The sequence below is a fragment of the Bombus affinis genome, chromosome 8, assembly GCF_024516045.1.
Source record: "Bombus affinis isolate iyBomAffi1 chromosome 8, iyBomAffi1.2, whole genome shotgun sequence".
In the NCBI taxonomy this organism is placed as follows: domain Eukaryota; kingdom Metazoa; phylum Arthropoda; class Insecta; order Hymenoptera; family Apidae; genus Bombus; species Bombus affinis.
Genome location: NC_066351.1, coordinates 817,167 through 842,390, shown reverse-complemented (window position 1 = coordinate 842,390; position 25,224 = coordinate 817,167). Strand labels below are relative to the sequence as shown.

The 25,224-nt window shown below is 37.2% G+C and overlaps 1 protein-coding gene across 3 annotated transcripts in view; it reads right to left on the bottom strand.

Moving 5' to 3' along the window:
- LOC126919370 (protein madd-4-like) overlaps nt 1-25,224 on the bottom strand; it is a 243,243-nt gene that overhangs the window by 83,951 nt on the left and 134,068 nt on the right. For 2 of the 3 annotated variants that reach the window (XM_050728485.1, XM_050728486.1), the window contains one exon: nt 21,812-21,862. The exons of the other annotated variant lie outside the window; for it this stretch is intronic. In XM_050728485.1, coding sequence (XP_050584442.1) covers nt 21,812-21,862 — 51 coding nt within the window. The remainder of the gene's footprint in view (nt 1-21,811; nt 21,863-25,224) is intronic. 3 annotated transcript variants of the gene reach the window in all.

The following is a 25,224-nucleotide window of genomic DNA, read 5'->3' as shown; positions in this document are numbered from 1 at the left end:
GATTACGCGTACTATCCCGTTGAATTATATTATATTAATCGATCTCGATCGAAGAAATCTGTCGTTAATCAACCGTATTGTGGCGTATCACGGACACAATTATTAAAATTTACTAACCGGTAAATCCACGTGAAATCGTTAACCCTTTCGTGGCTCGAGGCACGAACGTTGCTCGAATAAAATATAGAATATCTTGCCGACGATTTTCCCTCGATCGTTCGCTCTCTTTAGCCGAGCTACCCGATAATGAGCTGTTGTATCGGCTTTCGACCGAGAGAAAGAGCAGTAGGGGACCGACAATTAATCCTTTTTATCCGACTACCGCCCTGAGCGCGAGCGGGCAAGAGTGGATCAACGAAAAGAAGGACATCGTGAAGAAAAAGAGGAATAGGGAACGGAGGGATGAAAGAGAATAAGGGAAAGATCGAAGAGCTGAAACTCTATAAAAAAAATAATTCAGCGAGAAAGGGAAGTTATGGAAAAAGGAAGTTAAAAGAGTGATAGACGGGAGAACAAAAGTAATGGAGGGGCTGAAAGTATTGTATATAGATTCCCTCGTGTTACGTCAAACGCTGAAATTTATTGCAATTTATTTTTAGAGAGTCTGTTACTCTCTTCCTCTGTGTTTATCTTTATTATATCATTTTGTTTCTTTCGTTTGCTAGTATATGTAGGTTGATTACATTGCCTGTTTCCCGACACGTTTAATCCTGACGCGAATACGGCGATCAACTGTAATGGGCGATAATTTCACGCTCGAGTGAATTATAATGGCGCAAATTTGAGTGGCTGAGCTTGCTTCAGGTTCTCTTTATTTTTGTGCTAGTCGAGTCACTGTTTTCTACTCTATTTTATGATTCCTTTGTATAACTAATTATACGCAATTAACTTGTCGATCGTAAATAAACTAGATATTATCACGCTTATTTATAATAATACTTGAAACATCCACGTTGGATTCCTTCTTGCCTACAGGCTTCAACTATATTCATTTAATATTTAATCACTTTGACAATGATCTGCGTATTTGCAATTCCTCTAAAGTTGACAATATTTTTCCTTGGATATCATTTTGAGTAAAAGCATTAAAAAGGAGGAATTCCTTTACGTTAAAAAGAACTCTCTTCAAAATGCTCTTTTTTTGATCACGACATAACCGTGTCAATTACAGCGAAAGAAACAAGCGTAGGAGCAATCCTAGCTCGATTTATCTCCGAAGGACACGCGCGCAATTGTCGAGAAACGTGGAATATCTCGGAAAAAATACGACGGATATTTTTTAACGGCATTTTCGCTTTTTTTTTTTTTTTTTTTTTTTGTTTCGTTCTCGTTTGCTTCATCGTCGAATTTTCGCGACACGAGATCGGTTTTCGTAGAAAATAATTGAAGCATCGATCTGGACGTCGCAACAGGACGATACGCCGGCTCTCGAAAACGGTCGCCTCGTTTATCTTCCCTCTCGGGTTGGTCGGTACCGCGTTATTTCGCGAGAGGACGCAAAGTTTGTGCGGGTGCAACGAGGCGACGCGGTGACAGCAGTCGCGGGTACGTGGCGCGTTAACATTCGCGGAGTTGGTTCATTAAAAAAGCGCGGAACAAGCTCCAGGGCGCGCTCATTTGTTAAAAGTTCGCGGGCTTGTTCGCTGTTTGAATCGTTGATTAAAGAAGTGGCGGTCTCCCGTCTCATTTTTTATGCGTTTTCCCTTTTCCCCGTACTTTTGTATGTTTCTTCTAGCTACCTTCCTTCTTTATTCTTTTATTTTTCCTTTCTTTTTCCTTTTTTTTCTTTTTTTTTTTTTTTTTTTTTTTTAAGAGAACTTATACCATTTGAACAGTTTGAAGAGTAATTTAGGATGATAACGATATATATTTAACGGATGAATTTTGATGTTCTGTCTGTTGTTAGGGAGTTGTAGCTTGGAAATATGAATTTTTTTCTTCCATTTACAAAGTAATTTAATTCGTGCAATGTGAATCTAATCTGGTATCTTAGATAGAAATTTCTGCCCTTTGAGCAATCGAGCGCAATTCACGGTTATTGAAGATGAATGAGCCAAAGATGAGTTACTAACGTCCTATTTGCTACCTAAATACACCAATTATTGCCTACTAGGTTACTGTCGTCAGTAAATCAGCATGCGTTAATCCTTGTCCTCGCTATTCCACGATGCATTGATCGTGAAGAGCGTATTCTTACTTGCCCGAGCAAGCATTTACAGCCTATTGCGAAACTTTGCGCTTTTATACCTTTATACCTTTGCTAGATCCAAATATGCTAGATTCAAATATTTCCAAGGTTAGTATTAATAAATAAACAATTGCCGTTTTCAATGGATCATCTACAACAAAAATTACTTTTAACTTTCGAAAATCAGAATAATACTCGTACATTTTCAATCGTTAGAATACCATGTTTCATTATATCGATCTCTAAATGAATAAACATACTATTAAGGCTATAAAGGAATAAAGGAAGGCTAACTATAAAGGAATCAACGACAACGGAAATCTTCCAATTATCTAGCCTTCTGAAACCAAAAGGCAACTTGTACACAACTCACAAATAACTTATAATCGTTATATCCTATTATGTTCATTGACCGTTTATTGACTGAAGAAGCTACCAACAAGTCGATTTCCTCTCGAATTGTACCGGTTCCCAGAAGAACGTTGCAGAGTTTCTCGACCGAAGAGATCCATGGCGAATGTCCAGGAGTTGGATCGTTTCGGTGAGATTTGTCTGGCCGATCATCGGTCCTACGGGGTATAGGAAGCGAGTGCAATGGCGGGAAGGAAAGTGGCTAGCATGGTGCGGCACATATATGTATAGGGCGGTGCGAAAGCCCGCATTGCGGAATGAGAGATCGCCTATCGGCCTATTGGCTTGTCCTCTCTGCTCGTTTATTTCCATCTTCCTCCCCTCTCCACCCTTTCCGGTTTCTCCCGTTGGTATCCGGTTGTATGACCCTGTATCCGTCTCTGTCTGCCACTCAACGCTCCTCTTTCGTTGCCAATTTGCGACGAGATTCACAGCTGGAGGCGATAGCGACGCGTGCGTGTCAGATAAGAATCGCTTTTGCACCCTGGGCCCCGTGGTCCAGTCCCGTTCGATCCCATAAATCGAACGATTCGATCGTCGCTCGGAAGATTTAACGGCGACGAAAGCCCGGCTCGCAGTAAATGTCAACTGATTTTCCTAGATTCTTTATAGGTGAGCCACGATAAGCGCCATTGCTTTTTTTCTGCGTTGATTTAACCGGAGATGTCTGCTTTCGAAATTGAGAAGTCGAAACAATTGAACGATGCTGGTAGCGAGAGAAATATAAAGAAACGATATTTGTTCAGTGAAAAGGGATACACACTGTCATGCACATAGAAATATAAGGATATCCGTTGGTTACATTTATTGGAAAACTCTAACAAATGTTATTTTATTCGGTATTTTACGTTATAGGGCACTAATAATAACTATAATAATAACTATAAAATAAAAGAATGACTAGAAAATAAATAGATAAATAAAGATTATTCAATTTATACTAAATATGAATGTGCGTCGTCGAATATTTATCGTCGACACTATATAATAAAAATATAGGAGAAAGTCATGTGCTAAGATAATTTATTTTACCTTTTGGATTGTATCGGATTAGAGAAATGCGTTTTTTTACTTCTACTGGAAATTTTCACTTCTGACACTTACATCGTTTACATCGTTACATCGTTTTTTTTATTTCAACTCCTTCGTCGAAATACTTTTCTTGCAACATTATAATATTGATAAAGAAGATTTTCATTGAAAATTCTATTTCATTACGAAATAGAACCGCTTATAGTAATGCTGTGTACAAAGCAAGTTCTTAACCAGCTTTGTGAAACTACTTTGTGAAATTACTTTGTGAAAATTTGCGATTCTTCTCACAAATACAACATTTCGATGTTTCTGAATTCATAATTGTACTTGGGCTTGTTAGTTTCAAGTAAGAAACATTAGCATAAATAAAGAGAACGTCCCTTATTCCCGCATTTCAAACTACTTCAACTTCCATAATACCATAATACCATAATACCATTTGCTAATTGAAATTTAACTTTCCCCTCCGATCCTCATCATTAATACATTCATTTGATATTTACTTCTATAAACACGCGTGTTTAAGTTGTTGGCTAAGTTTCAGACGATTTCAATGAAAATGTCTGACGATGAATTAGTAGTAACGACTGCGTTAATTCGACGATTAATGGGCAATTTTCTGAATCTGGAAGGAAGCGTGGTTACTTGGAGCAAGTGCAAATATTGGTCTTCTTTGCATATTGCGCCTGTGTACGGGATGCGGTCACAGTTTCGTGTCTGTTTGTCGCGATTCCGCGAATATTTATGCATACGAATCTTCGCGGTCGCGTGCAATCGCGCTCGCTTAGTTTTGCGCCTGTCGTTCGACAATTTTGCATATGCATGCGTAAACGCGCGCCACTCTGCGTGTTAAATATGCTTCGACGCGCAGTTGTTATTTATATAGGGAACTCGTTAGGCGGTTCTCTGTGTTTCTATTATTTCGTGTGTCTCACTGATAACCATTTCATAGCGGAAATTCTTATTCCTTCAATCTGGAAAATTCGTAAAATTGAAATTTAAGAGAATAATTACAAAGTTTATACGAGGGAATTTGAAAACTCGTTGTTTCAAACGAAGAATTCGATAAATGAAGCCCAAGTTGGATATGTTTATTGAATTTTCGTTACCGTTCGATGATACATCTGGGTCGATTTCGAATTAGTATTTTCAAATATAAGTCGTACGTATTCGACACGTTTGCTTGAGAATTCCGAGACTGAAATAACTCCAGAAGAGCGAACAAAATATTTGTGTATTCTCCAATTAGCAAAATTGCCTCCGAAATTTCCCAAGGTTCTGACGACTGTGCTATCATTTTAATTGTAAAAGCTTATAGAATATCCATTTTCAAAAATTAGTATAGCCATAAAATTAGCACGCACGAGTATATTTTAAAGAAATGAATTTAATTTACAGAATGTTTAAGGAAATTTAATTTGGATACTTGCGTACATGTAGGTAGATGTATGGAAACTAAAATTGAAAATGAGAAGAATCGATCGACGAAACCACAAGGGGTTAAAGTGTCTCAGCGAAGTAATCTTCGTGTGGTCCACGTATCCTCGAAAATTCTGGAATTTAAATTCTTCGTTTCCCGAATGTCGTGGATTCGATGTAACGTTAAAACTCCTTTAGCGGGTTCGGGGTAGTTAGACCGAAGCAGTCTCGGCCGAGACGCTGCGCCATGTTGCTGTTAGACGTAATTCAAATTCCGGCGGAATTTCAAGCGGAACCGAATGCGATAGCGAGAACCGTTTAAACTCCGCTTTGCTCCGAGCTGATCTCCACGCGACGAAATGACTTCACGCATTCGCGGCCGCTCTTCAAAGCATTCCGCTAATTTACATGCATACAAGCCTATATCGAGGTCGACTCGGGCACTTTAATAAAATCAAGCAGAACGAAGATAAAAGCATGGATGGAAGGGTTGCGAGAGAGGGATCGAAAGACAGAGATAGGTAGAGAAAGGAAAGCGCGTTGCCAGAGAGTAACGGGCCAGCTATTCCCAATTCCCACCCAATCTAAAATCAATCTTAGTTCGTGCTCTTAGACGAACTGGAAGTAGGATTCTAAAGGGAGCCGCGAGGGGATGAAACGAGGCTGAGGTTCGACCGATCACTTTTAAGCAGGCTTGCAAGTCTGCATTATTCAAACTCCACCGCCAACCGAACTAGAGTTCCACTGGCACCCTCTAAAGAACCCCCTTGTGCCTTTCTCTACGAGACTAACCCCTTCCTGCCCCATCCTTCCATCTTTTTCTATTCTACACCGCTTCATCCGATTTCTCTTGCTTTTCTATCCATTTTCGTTTGAATTACGCGCGAGGCCGCGCGTTTTTAATTCTTATTCCCACTTTGTTAACGCTTTCGTAATTTTAGTATTTTTGCTTGGACAATGAATTTACAACTGGTCTGCGATTCTTAACGTATCTGTTCTTTAGAGCATTGTTTCGAGTATTGGAAGGATTGCAGGATTTGAGATTCGGGAGTGTTCAAAGAATTAAAATTCATAACAAACAGTTTAAAGATTCGCAATCAATTTTACGTTACCGAAGCTGTCCTCTTCTTGCTTAGTTGTGCCATTAAACATGTACTCTTGCACCGGATGTTTGGATAAATATTTCATTTAATCAAGTATCTGTCTACTTTATTCTTAAATATTTGATACATTTGTCACCTATTTTTGAAAAACTTCTATCTGTGAATCTAACAAATCGTTCCTGACTTGTTATTAATCGTTCCTGATTTTTTCCCCTGGTCATCGTATACATGTAGACATTGCTAACGAATTAATAATCATATTAATATCCCCTTCTGTATAAAATTATACCAATTTCACAAACTTCAAAGAATCGTAAGTAAGTATTCTTAAAAGATAACCTGTGAGAGTTTTCCGTTATGGCGGATGATCGCTGTTTTACTTAATAACTCTGCCATGTTTTTTCACGCGAATCCAACGAGTCGAGTGCACGGAGACGTCGCTTGAAACGTTCATCTCGCTTCCTTCGGCTGTTCCTGAATCTTTCAGATGCATGTTCGCGAAAAGCAGCCGCACGAATTACGAGTTTAAAGCGCGTCGCGCTCCAAATATTTGCATTCGCGTTCCGCTCGGTCGCCTACGGAAATTTCAACGGGAGCCGTCATCAGATTGTCGCCGCGCAAGAACAAACAACCTCTCGTTCTGCGCAATATAAATATTTCACAATTACCGAATCCGAATCACATTCACTTTGCTTGTCCTCCATTCTTCGGGCTCTTCTCTCTGAAGCTTCTTTACGCAGCCGTGGCGTAGCCGTGGCAGAAAAGCTGGTGAAAAACATTTTCGGTGAAGCGTCTGCCAACCACGTTATGCTTTCTTTCATTCGACTATCCAACTAACTATTCCATCTCTGTTTTCTTGCTACCTTTCTTGAATTTTTTTGATTTTTCCAACAACTTCCAATTTCTTTTTCCTCTCGTTTTTCCAAGAAACTCGAGCTTCGTAGATTTACATATAGCATTGTTTATAACTAGATCGAGGATGTTTATACAAATTCAGAGTTAGTAGTATTCAGAGAATATGGTACAACTGACGAAACAAAATCTACAGATTTCTTTTATTATCTAAATATTGTAACAAGTGTTTTACTATATATGTGTATTTTACACAATATCAGCAGTTTGTACGTTTTTGTACATTTAAATTTCTTATAAACGCATCACTCGCATTCTACTCGTAAGCATCCAAATGACAAAGATTTTGCATTCTATTTTTATCGCGAAAGCGCGCATGAGTTTTTGTTAGAACGATGAATATTATTTTCGTTGTATCGTCGATCGTAACTAATATATTTAACTTAAATCTAAATAATTCAAGTGACATTTACGGATTTTTTAAATCTATCGTATATTGGCTATCGAGCGTGAAAGAAACTAAAATTTTAAAGAATATGTAATTGATTATTCTCTATAGTATTCAAAAATTCCAACTGAAAATAATCTTTCTTCTCGATTATGCTGCTGTATTCCATACGCAACAAATTCTATAAACTAAATAATAAAACTCATCAACTCACGTTTAAAATTGTTAAGATTTGATCAGAATACGAATTTTTAACTTCCATTTCGTTATATACCTAATATTCGAACGCCAATTTTCCTTTGTTTCTAACATGTAAATAGAAATTTCTAACAGATTCATGAGAACTTACGTACGAATAATACGTAGCGAATTATATTTCAGAACTATCAAGTTGACGTCGATGGTAATCAGAGAGTGGAAAAGTTTATATATGACGCGAGTTCACCAAAAGCTTCATCGAAGCATCGTTGTGGTGTCAGGTTGAAAGGGACGCGTAACGGGCTTAAAAAGACTGATGCCTTAAGCGGGATAAAGAATAAGCCGCGGAAATAAATCTGTTGGAGTCACGTGTTGGTTAAGGACCTCGATCTGGATCGGTTATACCCGTGTAATGATATTCGGAAGCGTTTATGAGGTTTAGTTGTCCGAAAGTGAAATTCCAATAAGATTTAACTGGTCGTTTCCTGGAACGTATAAAAGGGTGCCCTTCAAGGAATTTCAATTGGTCACGATAATGGGGTGATTTTAATGACAATGGGAGTATGAATGGATAAGAATGGGACTCTAGATCTGAACATGTGAGTTTACGTTTATCGGACAATGATAACAGATAATTCTCCTCCTCTTTGTGTCGTCGGACGATTTATAATTGCTTTCGAGTCTTTTGTTAGGATAAAGATACATAATTTGTTTGCCGATAAGTTGTGTTATTATTTGAAGATTCTTATTTAAAAAAAAAGGCTTCTCTATTCATCGATTCTTAGTAATGATTTATCAGTCACAAGGGTTATCATAGATTGACTACTTTGACAGTAAAGCGTTACAGTGAAATGTTCTGATGGAGGATTTTCATTTAGAGAGACTCCCATAATCCTATTGTAGCTTTCGTAAATTCATTTAATACGTTAATTGTAGAGATCTGTCATTACTCGGTTCTAAATTATTGTCAGTGCCAATGTCCCATATAGTATACTTTATTATGACTTTATTTCATATTGTTAATGTCTCTCTCTTTCTCTGTGCGTAATTTCACATAATATCAACGTTTCACATGACCATCCTAAATCTGCAAAATTGCTATTACATTTCACTCATAGCCTAGGGTCGCAGTCATACATAATTACTAAAACATAGTCGAGGAATTGTCGATTTCCAATCGAAATGTCGCCGAGTGTTACCTTTTTCACGGTGATTCGACAGCGAGGTTCTCGAACGCTGGGAATAGACCGGATGATCGGACTTTTAAGCAGAATCCTCGCGGCGCGGCGTCTGCATTATTCACACGGTTCCTCTTTCGCGTCGATGCTTTTGCCCTCGCCACATCCAGTCGGGACGCCATTCTCGCGTGCAGGTGTCAATTTGTCCTTCTACCTCTTTCACACCCTCACCTTCTTCGTCCTTCTGTTTTTCTTTCCACTGTCTTCGTCTTCTCCTTCGTTCTCTCCATCTGCCGAAACGCTCTTCCTTCGGTACGGGCACATTAGACTTCCAAATTATTGAAAGCAACAGCAGGAGACCAAGAGATCCTCTCTTCCTCTCTTTCTCGTACTCTTTACTCCTTTTCTATTTTTTTCTCTTTAAGCACGCTTGTCTCTCCGTCATCTTAGCGATTCCATCTACGTCGGTCTATAGCTAATGGAGGTCCTAAGGATCGAATCCACGGGACACGGTGCACATCGCAAGAGGCTATTTTCGTAGCCGTTTCCAATATAATCGTATCCTCGGTTGGTTGCCTCAGGCTTGGGAAAGTCGATCGCGAGTGTCACCGACGGTGAACATCGATGCTTGTCGATGCTCTTCGGCTTGACCGTGCCACCTGTCCGTTCATTATCGATGCAAACGCTTCGAGTGGGATCCGTGTCCTCGGTTGGCGATCGGCTTTGTCCCGCTAATGCTACGAGACCGACCGACCATCCTCCGGCAACCCTCCAGATTCTCGCGTGTCACTGTTAATCGTTCCCCGAGAAATTGGATTAGGCACGGAGAATCCATTTGTGGAACGCCTTTTGCTTGTATAATATATCGAAGAATTGTGTCTTGTCTACTTTATTTCGTGAACAAGCTTTGCAAGTTTCTGCCGTGAATAATATATACTAATTGCTGTATTTGCTATTGAACTATCGAATCTATATAAATTTTCTAGTACCTTGACATTCAACTCTGTGATTCGAATGTACGATTCGTTATGTAGCTTTGTCATAACAAAGTGATGTAATCTTTATATGAATTGGTCATTTCATCACTCTGTTAATAACTGACTGTTCAATCAAGTATTGATTGGAGTGTACGTTTCGATGAAAACTAAAAAGTATATCGCGTTGGTCAACGTATTTTTTCAAGCAATCGAACGTCGAGCAGTTCTCGTCCAATGAAAAACAAATTTCGCTGTTAAAAGTGGACAATGCTGTGCAAAAGGATCAGTCGATTTTTCAACGAAGCGCGCTTTACAGACGAATAAAACTGAAAGTTTTGTTTTCTGTCAAAAGTACACGGTACTTTTCACAGAAAGAAAGGGGTTACTGATCATTTTTATCATTATTCGTGTTGACTGCTTTTATAATTTCTGGTTTAGTTTCAAATCATGAACAATGAATAAAAAGTCTGGCAGTACTAACAACAATTTAGCGATAATGAATTTTTTCATTTTCGCGTTTCTGTTGTTTCGTCGATTCGAATCTATTGTTTCTATAGCATCAGACAGTACGAGTATAGTATTGATGAAATGTTCGTAGTTCGTGGCACGGATAATCAAAACGTTGCGCGTGCGTTATATACGATGCGAATACCGTGTGTTGGTTGGGTACAAAGCAGCGATTTGACGAGGCTTTGTTTTGCTGATACAAGTGCCTGTACCTTAATTAGCATTATGATCGCGCATTATGTTGAATGAAACTCTGTTTTCGATACCATTATCGTTAATTTTATCATTAGTTCTTAATTGGGATATATCGATATTTTTTGTGGAACACAGTCTTCTATGCTATATGCAAGATACAGATTGTTAGTGAAATACGATGCGCCAGTTCTGTTTTGTTATAGTAATTGTTGTTGAGCGTATCTATGAGTTTTGTATTATATCTCTAAAAATTTTTGTTGTAATTTTAATTTTTGATAAAAATAAATGATGTTTTTGGTAGTCGTGTTTGAAGGGATTTTCATAACATTCTTATAAAATTTGCTCCAATCTTGACAATTTCCTGAAAATTTCTTCATACTTTTCTCTTCTAGAAAGTCAATTTCACTAATCAATTTTATAAATTAGTATACATCATATCATATATACATATAATATGCAATGAAATAATCTAAAACTTGATTTACTTAACTGTTCAACTGTCTACGAAAATATCATGTCATTATAAAATGTTAAAAATTATAGAACATTTAAAAGAAAAGTATAGTATAGTTCACTATACATACTGTAAAATAGAATATCCGATTCATAATTTACGCCTAAAAAATTATAACTTTGACATCTTTCTAAAAACAAATCCATCCCTTCCGAAATTAGCGTACAGCCGTCCATAATTCGTTCATTCCTGCACTCTCAATTTTATCCCCGAATCGCAATTATAATTTACACGCGACGCAATCGGGCAATTCATAATCCGCAAACGTGAAATCGAAGCAGCGAGGAGATCGGCCTCTGAATGCGAAACAATAATTTCCATCGAGTATCGCGATTTGTTCAGATTACGTGATTAAAAGCCGGGGTTCTGTGGTTTTAACGAAACACGGGGAAGAGGATATTATACCGGTCGGCTTTTAAATAATGGTTTTCGATGTTTTATCGTAAAAAAGCGAGCACTGGACGAGGGTAAAACACAGAGGAGTGGGTAAAAAGGAAATAAAAAGAACAGAGGAGACAAGACTGGAACCTGAAGCGGAACAGAGAGAGAGAGAGAGGGGGGGGGGGCGAAAGAAAGGAGCCAAGGGAAAGACGGACCCCGTGGGTTAATTTAACTTGTTCCCATCGAGACACGCTCGGTTCCTCGAGGAGCAAGGGAAAAAATCGTCTCACTGCGGGGTTAATTTGTAAGCGCTGGTTCGGTTCAAGCCAGAATCGATGGCGGGGCATGAATTCGCGGACGGTTGAAAAACAGTTTGCAGAAGGGTGGGTGAAATAGCAAAAGGGAAAAGACGAGGGAAATTGTCTCGAAACACAGTTTGCCGGTGGCACAGGGGTTATTACACGTCAGTCACACCTCTCTCAAAATTGCGAAAGTTTTATAAGACACAACGATCCTCGGTCGATTACGTCCCACGCGACTTATGACCGGCACCTTTATTATTGCGCTGAGTAGTCTCGTCTTATATTGCATCGCGAAAAACAAAATTACTTGGACTCTGCTTTAACCGGGGATTTGTTTGTTATTTTCTGAAAACCTGCCATCTGGTTAAATGGTATTATCTTTTAGCTTTTTATGTTATTCTTCTTTCGTTTGTGGTTTGTCGGTGAGATTCGAATGGACGTTGCTGCGTGGGATGCTTCCGGTGATTGTTGCGTAAAAGACGTATCATCGTGTAATATTAAACGGAATGCTACAAGTTGTACTATGTCTGTAGTACTTTCTTCATAAATTTAATCACGTAATGGTGGTAACTTTATGGAAATCCCAAAGTAGAAAATCCACAAGTTTCTACAATTAAAACAGGAGTTTTAAATTAGAGTTAAAATTTGGCGGAGTTTTGCTTCAAAAATTCTAGCGAATAAAATAACTTTCCGATGACATAATGTTTCTTTTTCCTATTACTCTGATACATTTTCTTTTCTTTACAAATATGTGTTTCCCATTTTTCTTGAGTTTTAATACAGAGTTTGAGTTTTAATATAACCTTTATTGATTATAACTACGATCAAAATGATCAAAGATTAAGTAAATAAAAACGAGACGTGATTAAACTAAACTAGATATGTTTTTAGTTAATTACATAAATTGCACCGGGTTGACGTTTCTCCGAGTTCATATCATTTTTCATCGTTCTCGTCGTAATAGTTTCAATTCTGAGCTTCTTTCAATTTTGTCGATTTTCTCTTATCTTCGACGCTTTCCGCTTCTTCTTTTCATGTGTACGAAGTACTACCTATCAGCTATAAACCTCTCCCGGCATATGCTTCGCGATATTCTCCATGTCTTTTCCTATTTCTGTATATGGCTGTTCTCCTCGAATATGCATACGATTTAAACAATAGCAGCGCTACAGAGCGATCACTTTTTGCTACATCTCGATTTTCTCCAGTATTCGAACGGAACGATCTTAAAACTCGGCAAAATATTCTACTTGGCGATTTTCTTTTGCCATTATATAGTTTCTTCTGAATGGAAGAATCTTTAAATAAACATAATAAAAAATACGAAGAAAAATATGACGAAATCATTTTTCTTGAAATACCTTTTTATCGTATAATCTATGAAAATGTTTATGTGCTAAATACATTACTCAAAATTATTTCTCAAAATGCGTTCAAATCTTTTGTTAAGTATTTAATTTATTACTTTCATTCCTAGTTACTTTTCACCCTGGCCTATCCTGGAATACTCGTATAATAAAATAAATCAGAAAATAAAAAACAGTTTCGAAATTTTTTAATCAAGTCACACTTTCAATTTATATGTTTCAATAAATGAAACATAATAATATCATGATATATACGTATATACAGATAATATGACAATAAACGAGTAAAAATGTTTCAATAATAAACTAATATTAAAAAAACAATAGTATTAATGAACAGTACTAAAAAGTTTGGTCCAAAAACAAATCACTCGACGGTTTGATCGTCATTTAGAGAAATTCTAAACCGATTTTTCAGAGCTTTTGATAAGTAATCGGAATCGTTTCGATCCACTCGTGTCATCGGATCGATTCGAATTGAAACGAACCGTGTTCGAAAAAACATTTTACCAGCGCGTAAAACGCAAGGAAAATTCCGGTTGGTGTTCGTTGCTGTTAAATTAACAAATGTACGCCGTTACCGATGCGCATTTCGCCGAATTCCAATTATTCCGTTGATCGGTCGCCGTGTGATTTGCGAAATTACTAAAACGCAGATGTAATCATCAAATCTACTCCCATAACATCTCACTCTACTGCTTTTCCACTGGTCGCTATCGTGCTTGCCATATAATTAATCAATTTTGACAGATCCAACACAAATTTCAATACAAAGTAAACTGAAACCACTTTACACGTGCGAATCTGTTACTTACTTTACTCGAATCGTTCTTTCAAGTTTCTATTCATTTTTCGTCGTTAGTCAATTAGCCGATTCAAGCGAGAATCATCATACTTTGAACATTCCAAAGGAACGTACTCTATGATTATTTGATAGTTACATATGTTGCAAAATTTAATAGAATTCGCTTTAAAGTTTAGATTTGGATCCATTTAAAATTAGCAGCGATTAAGTCCCAGTTACGGAATACTCCGGTAATTAGGACCCATCGAATATAATGCTATGCCCATTGCTCAAAGAACATTGAGCTTTTTCCTTATAACATTTCTAGAGAATCGATTCGAGAAATTTTGGTCGATTTTCCTGTAAATGAAAGATCAACTGCTTCGTTTGCTGTTCAATTTGCTCGAAGAAGAACTCTTGGAACGATCACGGAAAAGCCAATGATCTTTTATTATCTTTCAATATCGTATTAATGGTTTTTATTCCATTTCTGTTTCAATAAATTGTATTTTTTGTTGACCATCGGTATAACTTATTCAACATCATGCACATGCTGAAGATGTATGGTGGTCAAGGAGGTTTCGACAGATAGGTAGATAACGGATTGGGGTGGAAAGGAGACGATATAACGGTATCCAAGTTTCGTGGCAAGAGCCGCGGTCGGATGAGAATTATTCAAGGATTTTCCAGATAATGCAATAACGTAGCAGCGCGCACACTGCCGCCCGTGAGAAATTAGCGGCATGAATTATGAATGAGACCGACTTCGGTTGAGTCGGCCGTTTATCTTCTTTAATGTTTCTTGGCGTCTTTCGTTGGACGAGACTACCAACAGTGCGTCCTGGTACTCGTGATTTCTTACCTCTTTATTCTACGTTTTCAGCGTGGCACCACGATTGATATCGTTGATATCGGCGATAAATTGGACGTTCTATCGTTTTTCGAAAAAATGGAAAGTATATTGGAATCTTGATAAGGATTCGCTTAGAAAAATGATAGTCTTTGCGTCATAGTTGGTTCGAAACTAAGTACAAAGTTATCGAGCAATAATAAATTGAATGTCAATGGGAAACATCATTCGTGTTTGCCAAAAATGCGGCAGATTAATATCCTATGGTCCATCCAGCGATGTCTGCTTTTTCTGGATAAAAGCTCTGCATAAAAACAGAACGCATGCTGATTATATGATTTTTGTCTGAATATAATGGGATATGACAAAATGTACATATAGATAATCTTATACGAGAGTGACAAAGTACATTTTTCGGGAAATTAATTTGAGATAGAAAGTTTGAAGTAGAAAGTCGTTAATAATTCGAGCATTTGACGCTGAAAAATTCTTTTTCCCTTTACAGCCATTCAATTTTAAAGATCTTTGATAGAATGTTGTTTATATATGTAACGTATATCGCTTACTGTTAAAACAAGAGTTTAAACGATTTCTAAATTATGAAATTCCTGTGAAATTATGCAATTCTCTGTTAAATAATAAAACTTCATTCGATATTTTCAGTCTAAATACTTTCAAATTTAAATTTTTCACGTGTCTCCAAATGTACTATTTCGCTGGTGCGTCGCTCTTATACGTTAATATGATGAAACATCTCCTTCACGTATAAATGTATAATTATTTCACAGAATGATATTAGTATGAATAGCGATAATTTCAAAGCGCTGACGTCAAACGACCGCCATTACGCGCGAATGTTTCGTACATGCAGCACTCGGTAACAGTCACCTTTCGAATCGAACACCCGTTAAATGCAATTAGACAATTAGCCGCGAACACGATGGAGCAGCGAGTGCTTCGTCGACGCTTTTCACCCTTCTGCCGCGTTGAGAGCGCCACTAGAGCCAGTCAACGAAAACCACGTATTCCGGCAGACGACGATGAGATAGGAACATTCATTGTCATAGCACGCACGCTTCTCTGTCCGAGGGATGTTCGACGACCGGCGACCCTCTTCTCGATGTACTTTGTGGTCGACCGATTTCTTCTTTCATTCTCGATGCACCGGGACAAAAACCTTTTAAACCGTCCCGCCGCCGCATCTTTTCACTTTTCCGCACAATTTCAGCTCGCTGCAGTTAATTAGCACAAGCTATCGTCTCTTACGTCGAGGATCGAAGAATTCGATGTATCAGAATAAACGGATTGTCTTTCCATTCCCTCAAAATTACAAGATTCGAGTATTTGATTGAATTTAAGTTTTAATCTTGTTTAATTATTTAAACAGTTTTAGTAATTCGACCATTGTAACGTGCGTTCTTTTAATAAATGAAATACCAGGATATTTATATATTTTTATCCTCATTGATAGTAAACTTATAAAGTGTTTTTGAAATGCCTGTGAGCTTTTGAGTGGCTAATGAATGGTACCGAGTAATAGAATGTCAGTGATCTCTTGTGGTCTTCGGATGATCTTCAACCCCAATGACATAACCTCGATAATTCTTCGTGGCTTTTAAGTAATCTGTTACCAATTTCTTTTGTCTTCCAAGTTACCTTGATCTCTCAAGAATCTTGATGATTCCATAGTGAGCTTCAAATGGCCATGAGCTAATGATATTTCAATAGCCTTATATATATATGATCTGGACAATCTTTATGTGAGACGAAAAGGTGAATGTGAGACAAAAAGGTATATGACCATAATGATGTATTTTCTATAAAAATATTTATTTGAACAATAGTCTGGCCTTTTACGATCGTCTATGATACAATACTATCGATATTCTATCTGTTTAATAAACTAGATATCTGAATATACCAATATTTAAAGATTAATGCTTTGCTTCATCCTTTAAAGCATTCTCTTATACGATAGAACTGGTCGTTATTTGGTTCCATTAATCGCGATTACTCGTTCGTATAATCATCCCGAGAAACAGGATTAAACGTTCGTTGAGTCCTTCCATGACAAAAATTTCCACTGACAGTGAGAATCTTTTGATCAATACCTCTCGAGTTCCAATTTTGGACATTGATCTCGTTTCAAATTATACAATTGTTGTACAGGCATAAACCAACAATGAAAATTAGAACAGAAATGATATTTATATCAGAATAACAGTGAATAATTTATGATGCGACGTGAACGATAATTCATTAATTCGGCTAATTGCGCGGCCGCGATATTCTTCGACGATCAAACGGGTGCCAGCCCCGAATTGTTAACACGCTGTAGCAAATTTAATTGAGCGTTTCGCATAATTATCGTCTTTCTTCGATCGATTATTTACGTTTTAATGAGGCGCTTTCTGCCGCTAGCAGGCCCACTGCCGATATTTTCTATAGAATTTAACGAAAATCTACAATTTGATATATAGCGCATATGACAAATATACATATATAGTTCATATAAGAAAGGAATAAGGGATAACATTTTTTCATTTTCGACTTAGACTGAACAGGATTAAATAGTCGTCAGGAAATCGTTCTATACGTGAAAATAAGATAAAAGCGTGGAATACAATTTTTCCACAAGATCCTTTGTTTTCGAGAAAAAAAATTTGAAAATTTATCATACGCGTGCAGTAGGCTCCATGTTTAAACTTTATTTTCTGTCGATTATTCGACTCTGTCTATTTCTACACAGGGAATCCGTCTTGTCCACTTTTACATGCTCCTTCTTCGGCGCCTGTGTTCTCTACTTACTTTTATCAAGCTTCCATTTTCTTTGGTCCTTGGAATTAGTTAAATGCACACGCGCATTTTATTTCGATCTCACGACATATGTCGACATATGTTGATTAGTATCTTTTCTCTCTCTCTCTCTCTCTCTCTCTCTTTTTTTTTTTTTTTAACGACAGAATACGCGGAAAGCTGCCATTCTGTCCGTCCATTCCATTTTGTTTTTTCTATTTCTGTTTTTGCTGTTTTTTAGATCGCAGGTAACGAGGCCTCTGTACTTTAAAAGACAAAGAACCGCTTTCGAAATGATGCAATATAAAATACGACGATATACACAGGATATCAATGTGAGGTTTTATTCATCCTAAATATTCACTGCACGGTCACAATCACGATTCGTTTTAAACGCTATAGCAATTTTAAAATCGCAAACAATAAACGAATAAAAGTAATACACAGGCATAAACACATAAACAGGAATAAAATTTGTTCGTTGTTAAATTGAACGACGGTGTTCGGTGATAAAGTAATTACAAGTGCAACGAACAGTTTCAGCGCAAACACCTTTGCGCACCGAAACAATCGTCAGCTACCGACAACTATTCCCACTAATAACCATTCTGGCAATTATCCAAATAATTCGTGTTAACATGAAGCTCATCAAGACTTTCCGCCAACTTCTAACTTTCAACCCACGAACCCGAATAGAATTACAGCCAATCGAATAATCAACCATCGGTAATTGCTTTTCCACTTCTCGATATTCTTTCGTTCCTCGTTCGGTCGAAATTGCATGGTTTTAAATTTCAGTTTCAATCGCATTGTCATCTTTTTTGTAACCTGCTACTTCTCGTGTCACAGGTTGTGTACGTATGCATGTCTGACTTTACGCACGCATCATTCGTACAAGTATATCGTATTTCTGTTTGGCATGTTTTGCGACAGTATATCTTTGCTAGTTTAGTTGTAAGTGTAGAAATAGTTGTAAGTGTCCAATATAATCAACTATCTCTTGACATGTATTATTTCTCCTAAATGAAATAAACGTTTCCTATAAAATACATACACCTATAAGGATCTCGGGAAAGAAACAATTATGGATTACTGAAGAAAGATTTTAAATGATTTCAATTGATATCATTGGAATATTGAATTTTAATGATTTTAAATAGAATCTTATGATTAAAAAGTCAATCCGCATTAAGTTAATAAATTCGTTCAACAATACGTGAAAGCGATCAAATCATTGAATATCCGGAAATCTATAACTATTATATATATATATATCAAGAACGACAATCAACTGACGGAAGAACTGTTCCAACTTCAATTACATCTTTCCTTCTTTTTCCTTCCCAACTCTGCTACGTACCGGTATTCGACGAGAGCGCTGCGGTTTCTGGAGCGAATCGAGTTGCCAAATTTCTGGGAGCCACCCCCGGAAGTTCGCTGATTCGGTATTCGCGAAAGGAATTCCCAAAAATACGTTCGGCACAAACGTTATTTCGATATACCGTCGCGACATCCTAATTCGACGATGCGCCACCGCTGTTCGCGAACTTAGTTTTACGCTCGTAGCCAATACAATCACCGACAGAAGAAACACCGAGAAGATATCTGAGGGAAAATGTACGCAAAGTTGGATGCAGTAGGACGCGCACGATTTCCTATACGGGATATGACCCTATTCGCCTTATCTGTTCGCCATGCTCGTATCAAAGGTACTTTTATATGCGCATGCGAAACGTTGTACAGATACACGGCGAGGTACACAGTTGTCTTACGAGATCATCTTATTGTTCGCCGAATTTCGCTGCAGGCTTCTTGTTGTATCCACGTCGCGTCGTTCGATTATCGGAAGATCTGATCGGGCGTAGGAAATTTATGAATACGATAGCGAAATTTATGTGTTACAGAAAGATAAGGAGTTGAGTCGATTAGGATGGATTATGCGTTAATATTTGTTACGATGTACCTTTGAGCGGCGAAAAAGAAATCAGGACAATTGTAAATATAGAATATGGTTAAAAATGAAATTAAGCGATTCGATTGCCATAACGCAAGAAGATACAAAAGTGAACGGGTGGGCTGAACATATATTTTTGTCGTTAACTGCATAAATTAAAACGACGACAAACAAACCAAATTTGATTCTACCGTCAAATTCGGTTCTTATCTGTTTATTTTACATTTACTTGAGAATTCCTATTACAGCCGGTTATTTTAGAATTGTCAAATTTTAGCCACGAGAAGTAAATTAGCGATTCGTGTCAAATATAGGAATAAAGTTGATACAAGGTTTAGTTTACCAAATTAATTGGAATTGATATCATAAACAAGCGCGCGCGTGTTTCCACCAATTTATAAATTAAATCTACAGGATCAAAGTTAGTACACTAGTAATCAAATAACGTTCCACGTTGAATCTTCAATTATTAAAGCTATTAATAATTATTAAAGCTATTAAGACATTGATGCAATTGGGTCGAAACTTTCATATTCATGCACTCGAATATCAGTGCAGTTTCGGTGATATTTTAGAATCGATAGAGAATTTCTGCTTTCTGTTTATAATTTTGTTACGCAAACTAGATTTGTACGTGACACATACAGGATGCGATAGCAACGGTCATCTTCGAGGATGCACTGCCAGATACAGAAAGCTTCGCGTACTGTGACATCGAATTCATAAATTCTGATTTGTGCATTCAAAATGCGATAAACGTTGACTCTGTATTCGGTGATATACGCACGTTAAGCCCGAGCATTCTAAATTTCTCTCAATCTGTTGTTCCGATCCGTTGCGGGGAACGCAGCCTCCATTCATCGTTCGGGTTGTTACTCTTTTCCGTGACTGGCGATCTTTCCGACGCATTTCATTAATTAAAATAATCTGACGGTCTCGCTGGAAGTTAATAATGACAGATTTGAAATTGAAAGATTTCTTTAAAAATATCCGTCGTCAAATTTTAAAACTAGATTCTTTGAAAGAGATTCTTTGAAAGAGAAGAGAGACGGTCTCGCTGGAAGTTAATAATGACAGATTTGAAATTGAAAGATTTCTTTAAAAATATCCGTCGTCAAATTTTAAAACTAGATTCTTTGAAAGAGAATTTTATTTTCGATTGAAAATCTACATCTATTTTTTTAAACAGCCGTTCCTGCACAATAATTTACCAATTTTAAGTAGCGATACTCGTAATACGGTGAAAATACTGTTGCGCAAAGAGTGTTCACAATGGTTTGTAATTTCTAATGAAAGGTAGATGCTGGAAACACAAGTAATTAGCATGTGTGTGTGTGTGTGTGTGTGTGTGTGTGTGTGTGTGTGTGTAGAACATCCTAATAATTGAACCTTGCTATTAAAATTCGCTCACATCATTCAATTTTACTAAAAGATTGAACAATATCGAACATTTTAAATGATCGAATTTGATTATCGAGGATTGTGAGCAGAGAAAGATAGGTGAAATATATTTCTCGCCCGTCAGTTTCATCTATCCTAATTCAACAAGAATCTGGATATCACGGAGAAATCATAACGGATCGTATCTCCCATGGTGTAAACTTTACAACGTTGTTTCCCAGTGTCGACGCGATTAAATCTACCGACCGACCGGAAGCCGCTGAGGGTCGTCATGGTCCTCGTCGTCGCGGCGCTCTTGTCGCATACGTAAAACTTGGCGACAGTCGAAAAATATGCAACCAGTTTTATAGCGGTGGTACCCATGGAGTTGCTACGTCGCGACGTGCAACTTGCACCACTTACCAGCGATTTTATACCGTTTCTAGCGCGACCGGAAATCCTCCGCGTCTCGCGTAAAATTTCTCCAACTACCTCTCTCGTTTCTCTCGCTCTCGCCACTCGCCCTCGATCGTTTTTTCACAAATGTTTCGAATCGTCTGGTTCATAGGTCGATCGAAAATCCTTTTGCTACGATGTTTTACGATGATTTTTTTTATCGGCGAATGGTTGGCCTGTGTTGTATGTTTTTTATCGATGTCGAGAACATTGGTGACGCAAAGTCTTTGAGATGAAAGACCGGTTCGTTCTTCGGTTTATGACGTGAATAAACTTAAAAAAATATCGAGGGCGATGTGAAATAGCGAGTGACAAGGAAAAGTTTGTGTAAAAATAATGAAGAAAAAAAAGAAATTGGTTAATGAAGAGGGATATTATTAGCGAAACTTTATGAGTTATCAGTGCTAATAAATAATAATAATAAATAATAGTATAAACGAGTATTCTTTACGGTGCACTTTGTACTCTTTATTTTGATAAACATTCTGAATTTTTGTTCTCACATCGAATACGTACCTTAGCTTTAGATATTTTCAATAGCATTGAAGTTGGACGAATTGTTTGATCCTGGAAATATGGAGATATTCTTTGGTATGACCTAATAATAAATTAAATAAATGGAGTAATCACGGTACATATAACATCGTTTATAATCTGTTATTTATCTTCTCTACGATTGATTTTTTCATCGCTTAGTTTCCTCACTTTTTTTTGCTTCACTTTACCCTGCTGTTTTCCTCTTCTTCTTCTTTTTTTTTTTTTTTTTTTTTTTTTATATTATAATTAATGTATGGCCCCGACGTTTAAGTCGATTCGATCGACTCGAAGTTTCTGACGAGAATTTATTTTATTTTATCTTTTCTTTTTTAACGTGGAAGCAGAGAAAAAGAAGAGAGGATGTACAAGAGTGGGCGAGGAAGTTTTAATTCATTTTTCCAACGAATCGAAAATTGGTGGAGCGACGGGCCGGTTAAAGGGTCGAAACTTTCTCAGCCAAGGGATGAAAATTGTTGGATCGACCTACATACGGATGGCGAGAGTACAATCTCTCTCCTTCTCTCTCACTCACTCTGTTTTTAGTACGTCTAAACTTTTACTATGTATAACTTCATTCTCTCTCTGCAATTGTTTCACACGAGCGTATTTAATTAACGCACGACTCCGGTAATCGTAATTAATGGCGTGAAGATAATACCGTTGAAAAACGTTGTTTACCGTGTAAATGGAAACTGCCGGCATGGCGTACCGTGTATGATACAGTAGTCGACCCAAGAATTACCTGCGTTTAAGGAAATTTCTAATCTTACGAATCGATTATCTTCATCGTGAACAGGTTGGAAATGTTGTTAAATTAATCCTTTAAATAATATGCAGTTGCTGGAACTGTATATCTCTGAGGGTAGGCTTTGTTTAGCGAGATAACAATGTATTTATTCTATTTACACTCCATTCTATTTAGATCTATCTAGATCTTTTGTACGATATAATTTTGTGTAATTGCGTAATATAATAATAATTTATCTGTTCAGTCAACCTTTACAATAGTATCGTACGAATAACGCGTCAATTTACATTATTAAGCCTAGAGAATTTCTTCGCTTCTGTTTGATTTGTTTGTGCAATAGGATTATCGATAAAAGCGATCCTGTAGTTGTTTCGAATAAACTTTCTATCAAGTGATATTTCCTTAACAAAATTGGTCAATAGTTTTTCAAAAGATAATAACAACAAATGAACATATATTGGTAGATGATCGTATAGGCTTATCTATACTATATTTAGCTTACGCAAATAATTGTTCCCTAACTAGCGATAAACAAATTAAGATCCGTTACATTATGCGTGATCTTAACTTTCGAGAAATCGATTACATTTGCAAGTCGCGCTGTTTTCACGCCCATTTTGCCACAGCAAGAGTCGTAACCGACGTGGCTTCCGGAGAAAAATCTGCGTCGCCGACGCCACGGCGGAAACAACGTGGCAAAGTTAACGCGATGTTGAACGTTACGAATTTTCCCTGTGCTTTTTCGTCGTCGGTGAAGATGTGAAATTACGTGTGAAAATGTTTTCGAAATTCTACAATTTCTCGATAACGACGAGAAGATAGGAAGCTGCAAAGGAAGCGAAGGGATTCTCTACTGGCTCGCTCTCTCTCTTTCTCTTAATTTAAGTATATTCGACGCGAGATTGAACGTAGGCACGTTTAACTTTCGTGTTTGCTGATGCGTCCACGCTCGTGGAAATACGTGGTAAATGTGGCGTGATCATTTTTTCCGGGATTATAGAGTTCACAAGTCCTCGAAATTTTTCGTATGGTTTGCAGATTATGAAAGATGAAACGGCGAGATCTTCTTAAAGAAATAAGTTCGCCTTTCTTCTCGTTTGTTTAAGGATCGGATTTAGAGTTTGAAAGATATCAAGTTTTTTATAAAGTGGAAAAGCAAGACCGCAAAGAGGAAGTTGATCGCGGTTAAAATATTCTTTAGAAAAATAATGCAGGAAACAGAAAAAGATAATATTAAATTATTATATAAATTTTATTATAACAATTTTCATGTAAAATTACGAATTCGATCATTAATGTATACTTCTTTGTTCTTTATTAACTTTCTTTAGTTGGATGCTAGATTTTCTGCTCATAAAATATAGAATTTCCATCACTTTTCATTTAACAGATACTGTTATACTATTTTTTTTATAAAAACGAATAAAGCATAAAATGTCCCGAGTGATCTTAATTTGGACTTTTGATCGATCATCTTGTCAATCTTCTTGTCAAAAGGAAAGAGTAATCAAAGATTAAATACGAAGAAACTAAACTTAAGAAACAATGTAGCTCAAAGGGTGAGACAACAGGATAAAATTTATGAAACGATTTAATAAAAAAAAAAGCGGAACAACGACAAAAGATACCACTGTTTTGAATCTGGAAACTGGAGTCTAGAATAGGTAGAATTCGAAGAGGCAATGGAAAACCATCGATCGGACGGAAGTTCGACTCGACCGATATTCAAACCGCGTTTCCGCGTCCAAGAGGGAAATATGAAGAAGCGTTACACGTGTATCGACTGCGGCGCATCGTGCCAGTTCGTGTCTCGCTTTGCCACGAACCGAAAACTGGGCTACCGTTGCTTCTCTATCCTGGTTGTATTCTCGAAGCTCTCAAGGAAAGTGGAAATTCCAAGAGGAGGTGAACCGTTGGCAAAAAGACTGACGGCGGTTGCCGCGAAACGTCGTGTCGCGATCGGTGCAGCAAAAACGCGCCACGGCGTCTTTCGCGACTCTCTTTGAAAAAGCAGTAATTACTTGTACAAATTCTGTACACAAATACACATTCGTTGGAGGAAGGAGAAAAAGGAGGACATCGATCGAAAGGAACTACAAAGGTCGCGATTAATGCAATTTGTTGGGAAAATGGAAGGTAAATCGGTTAAGGAGTGAAAAACAGAAAAGTATAATAAAGGAAACAGAAAAATGTAATAGATAGTCGAATGATCGGAAGAGGGTCCAATCTATTAAACATAAATAAGTAAATAGTGTATGTGGAATTTCATTTCTTAATGAATCGATTTAAAAAGATAGGTTCAAGGAGTACGCGTATACGTACTTGATTGTAGATTAGGTTTATGAATTTGTATTTTTTTATACACACTATCATCGCTATACGATATTTTTACTATGATGGATTTTTACTTATACAACCATGCCAAGTCTCTGATGTATCGTGAGAAAAATACGAGTATAAAATAACCGAAGGAGAAAATTTGTCTCTAGTTGAACGCTTGCAAAATGAAAATATGTACTCTAGGAAACATTCACTGGAGTATAATAGAGTAAGAAGGCAGAAGCCATTTCCAATAATTCTTAATAAAAAAAAGTCTCTTCAGCAAAATGAACATCAGAATAATGTCTGCTAGATGTAGATGTAA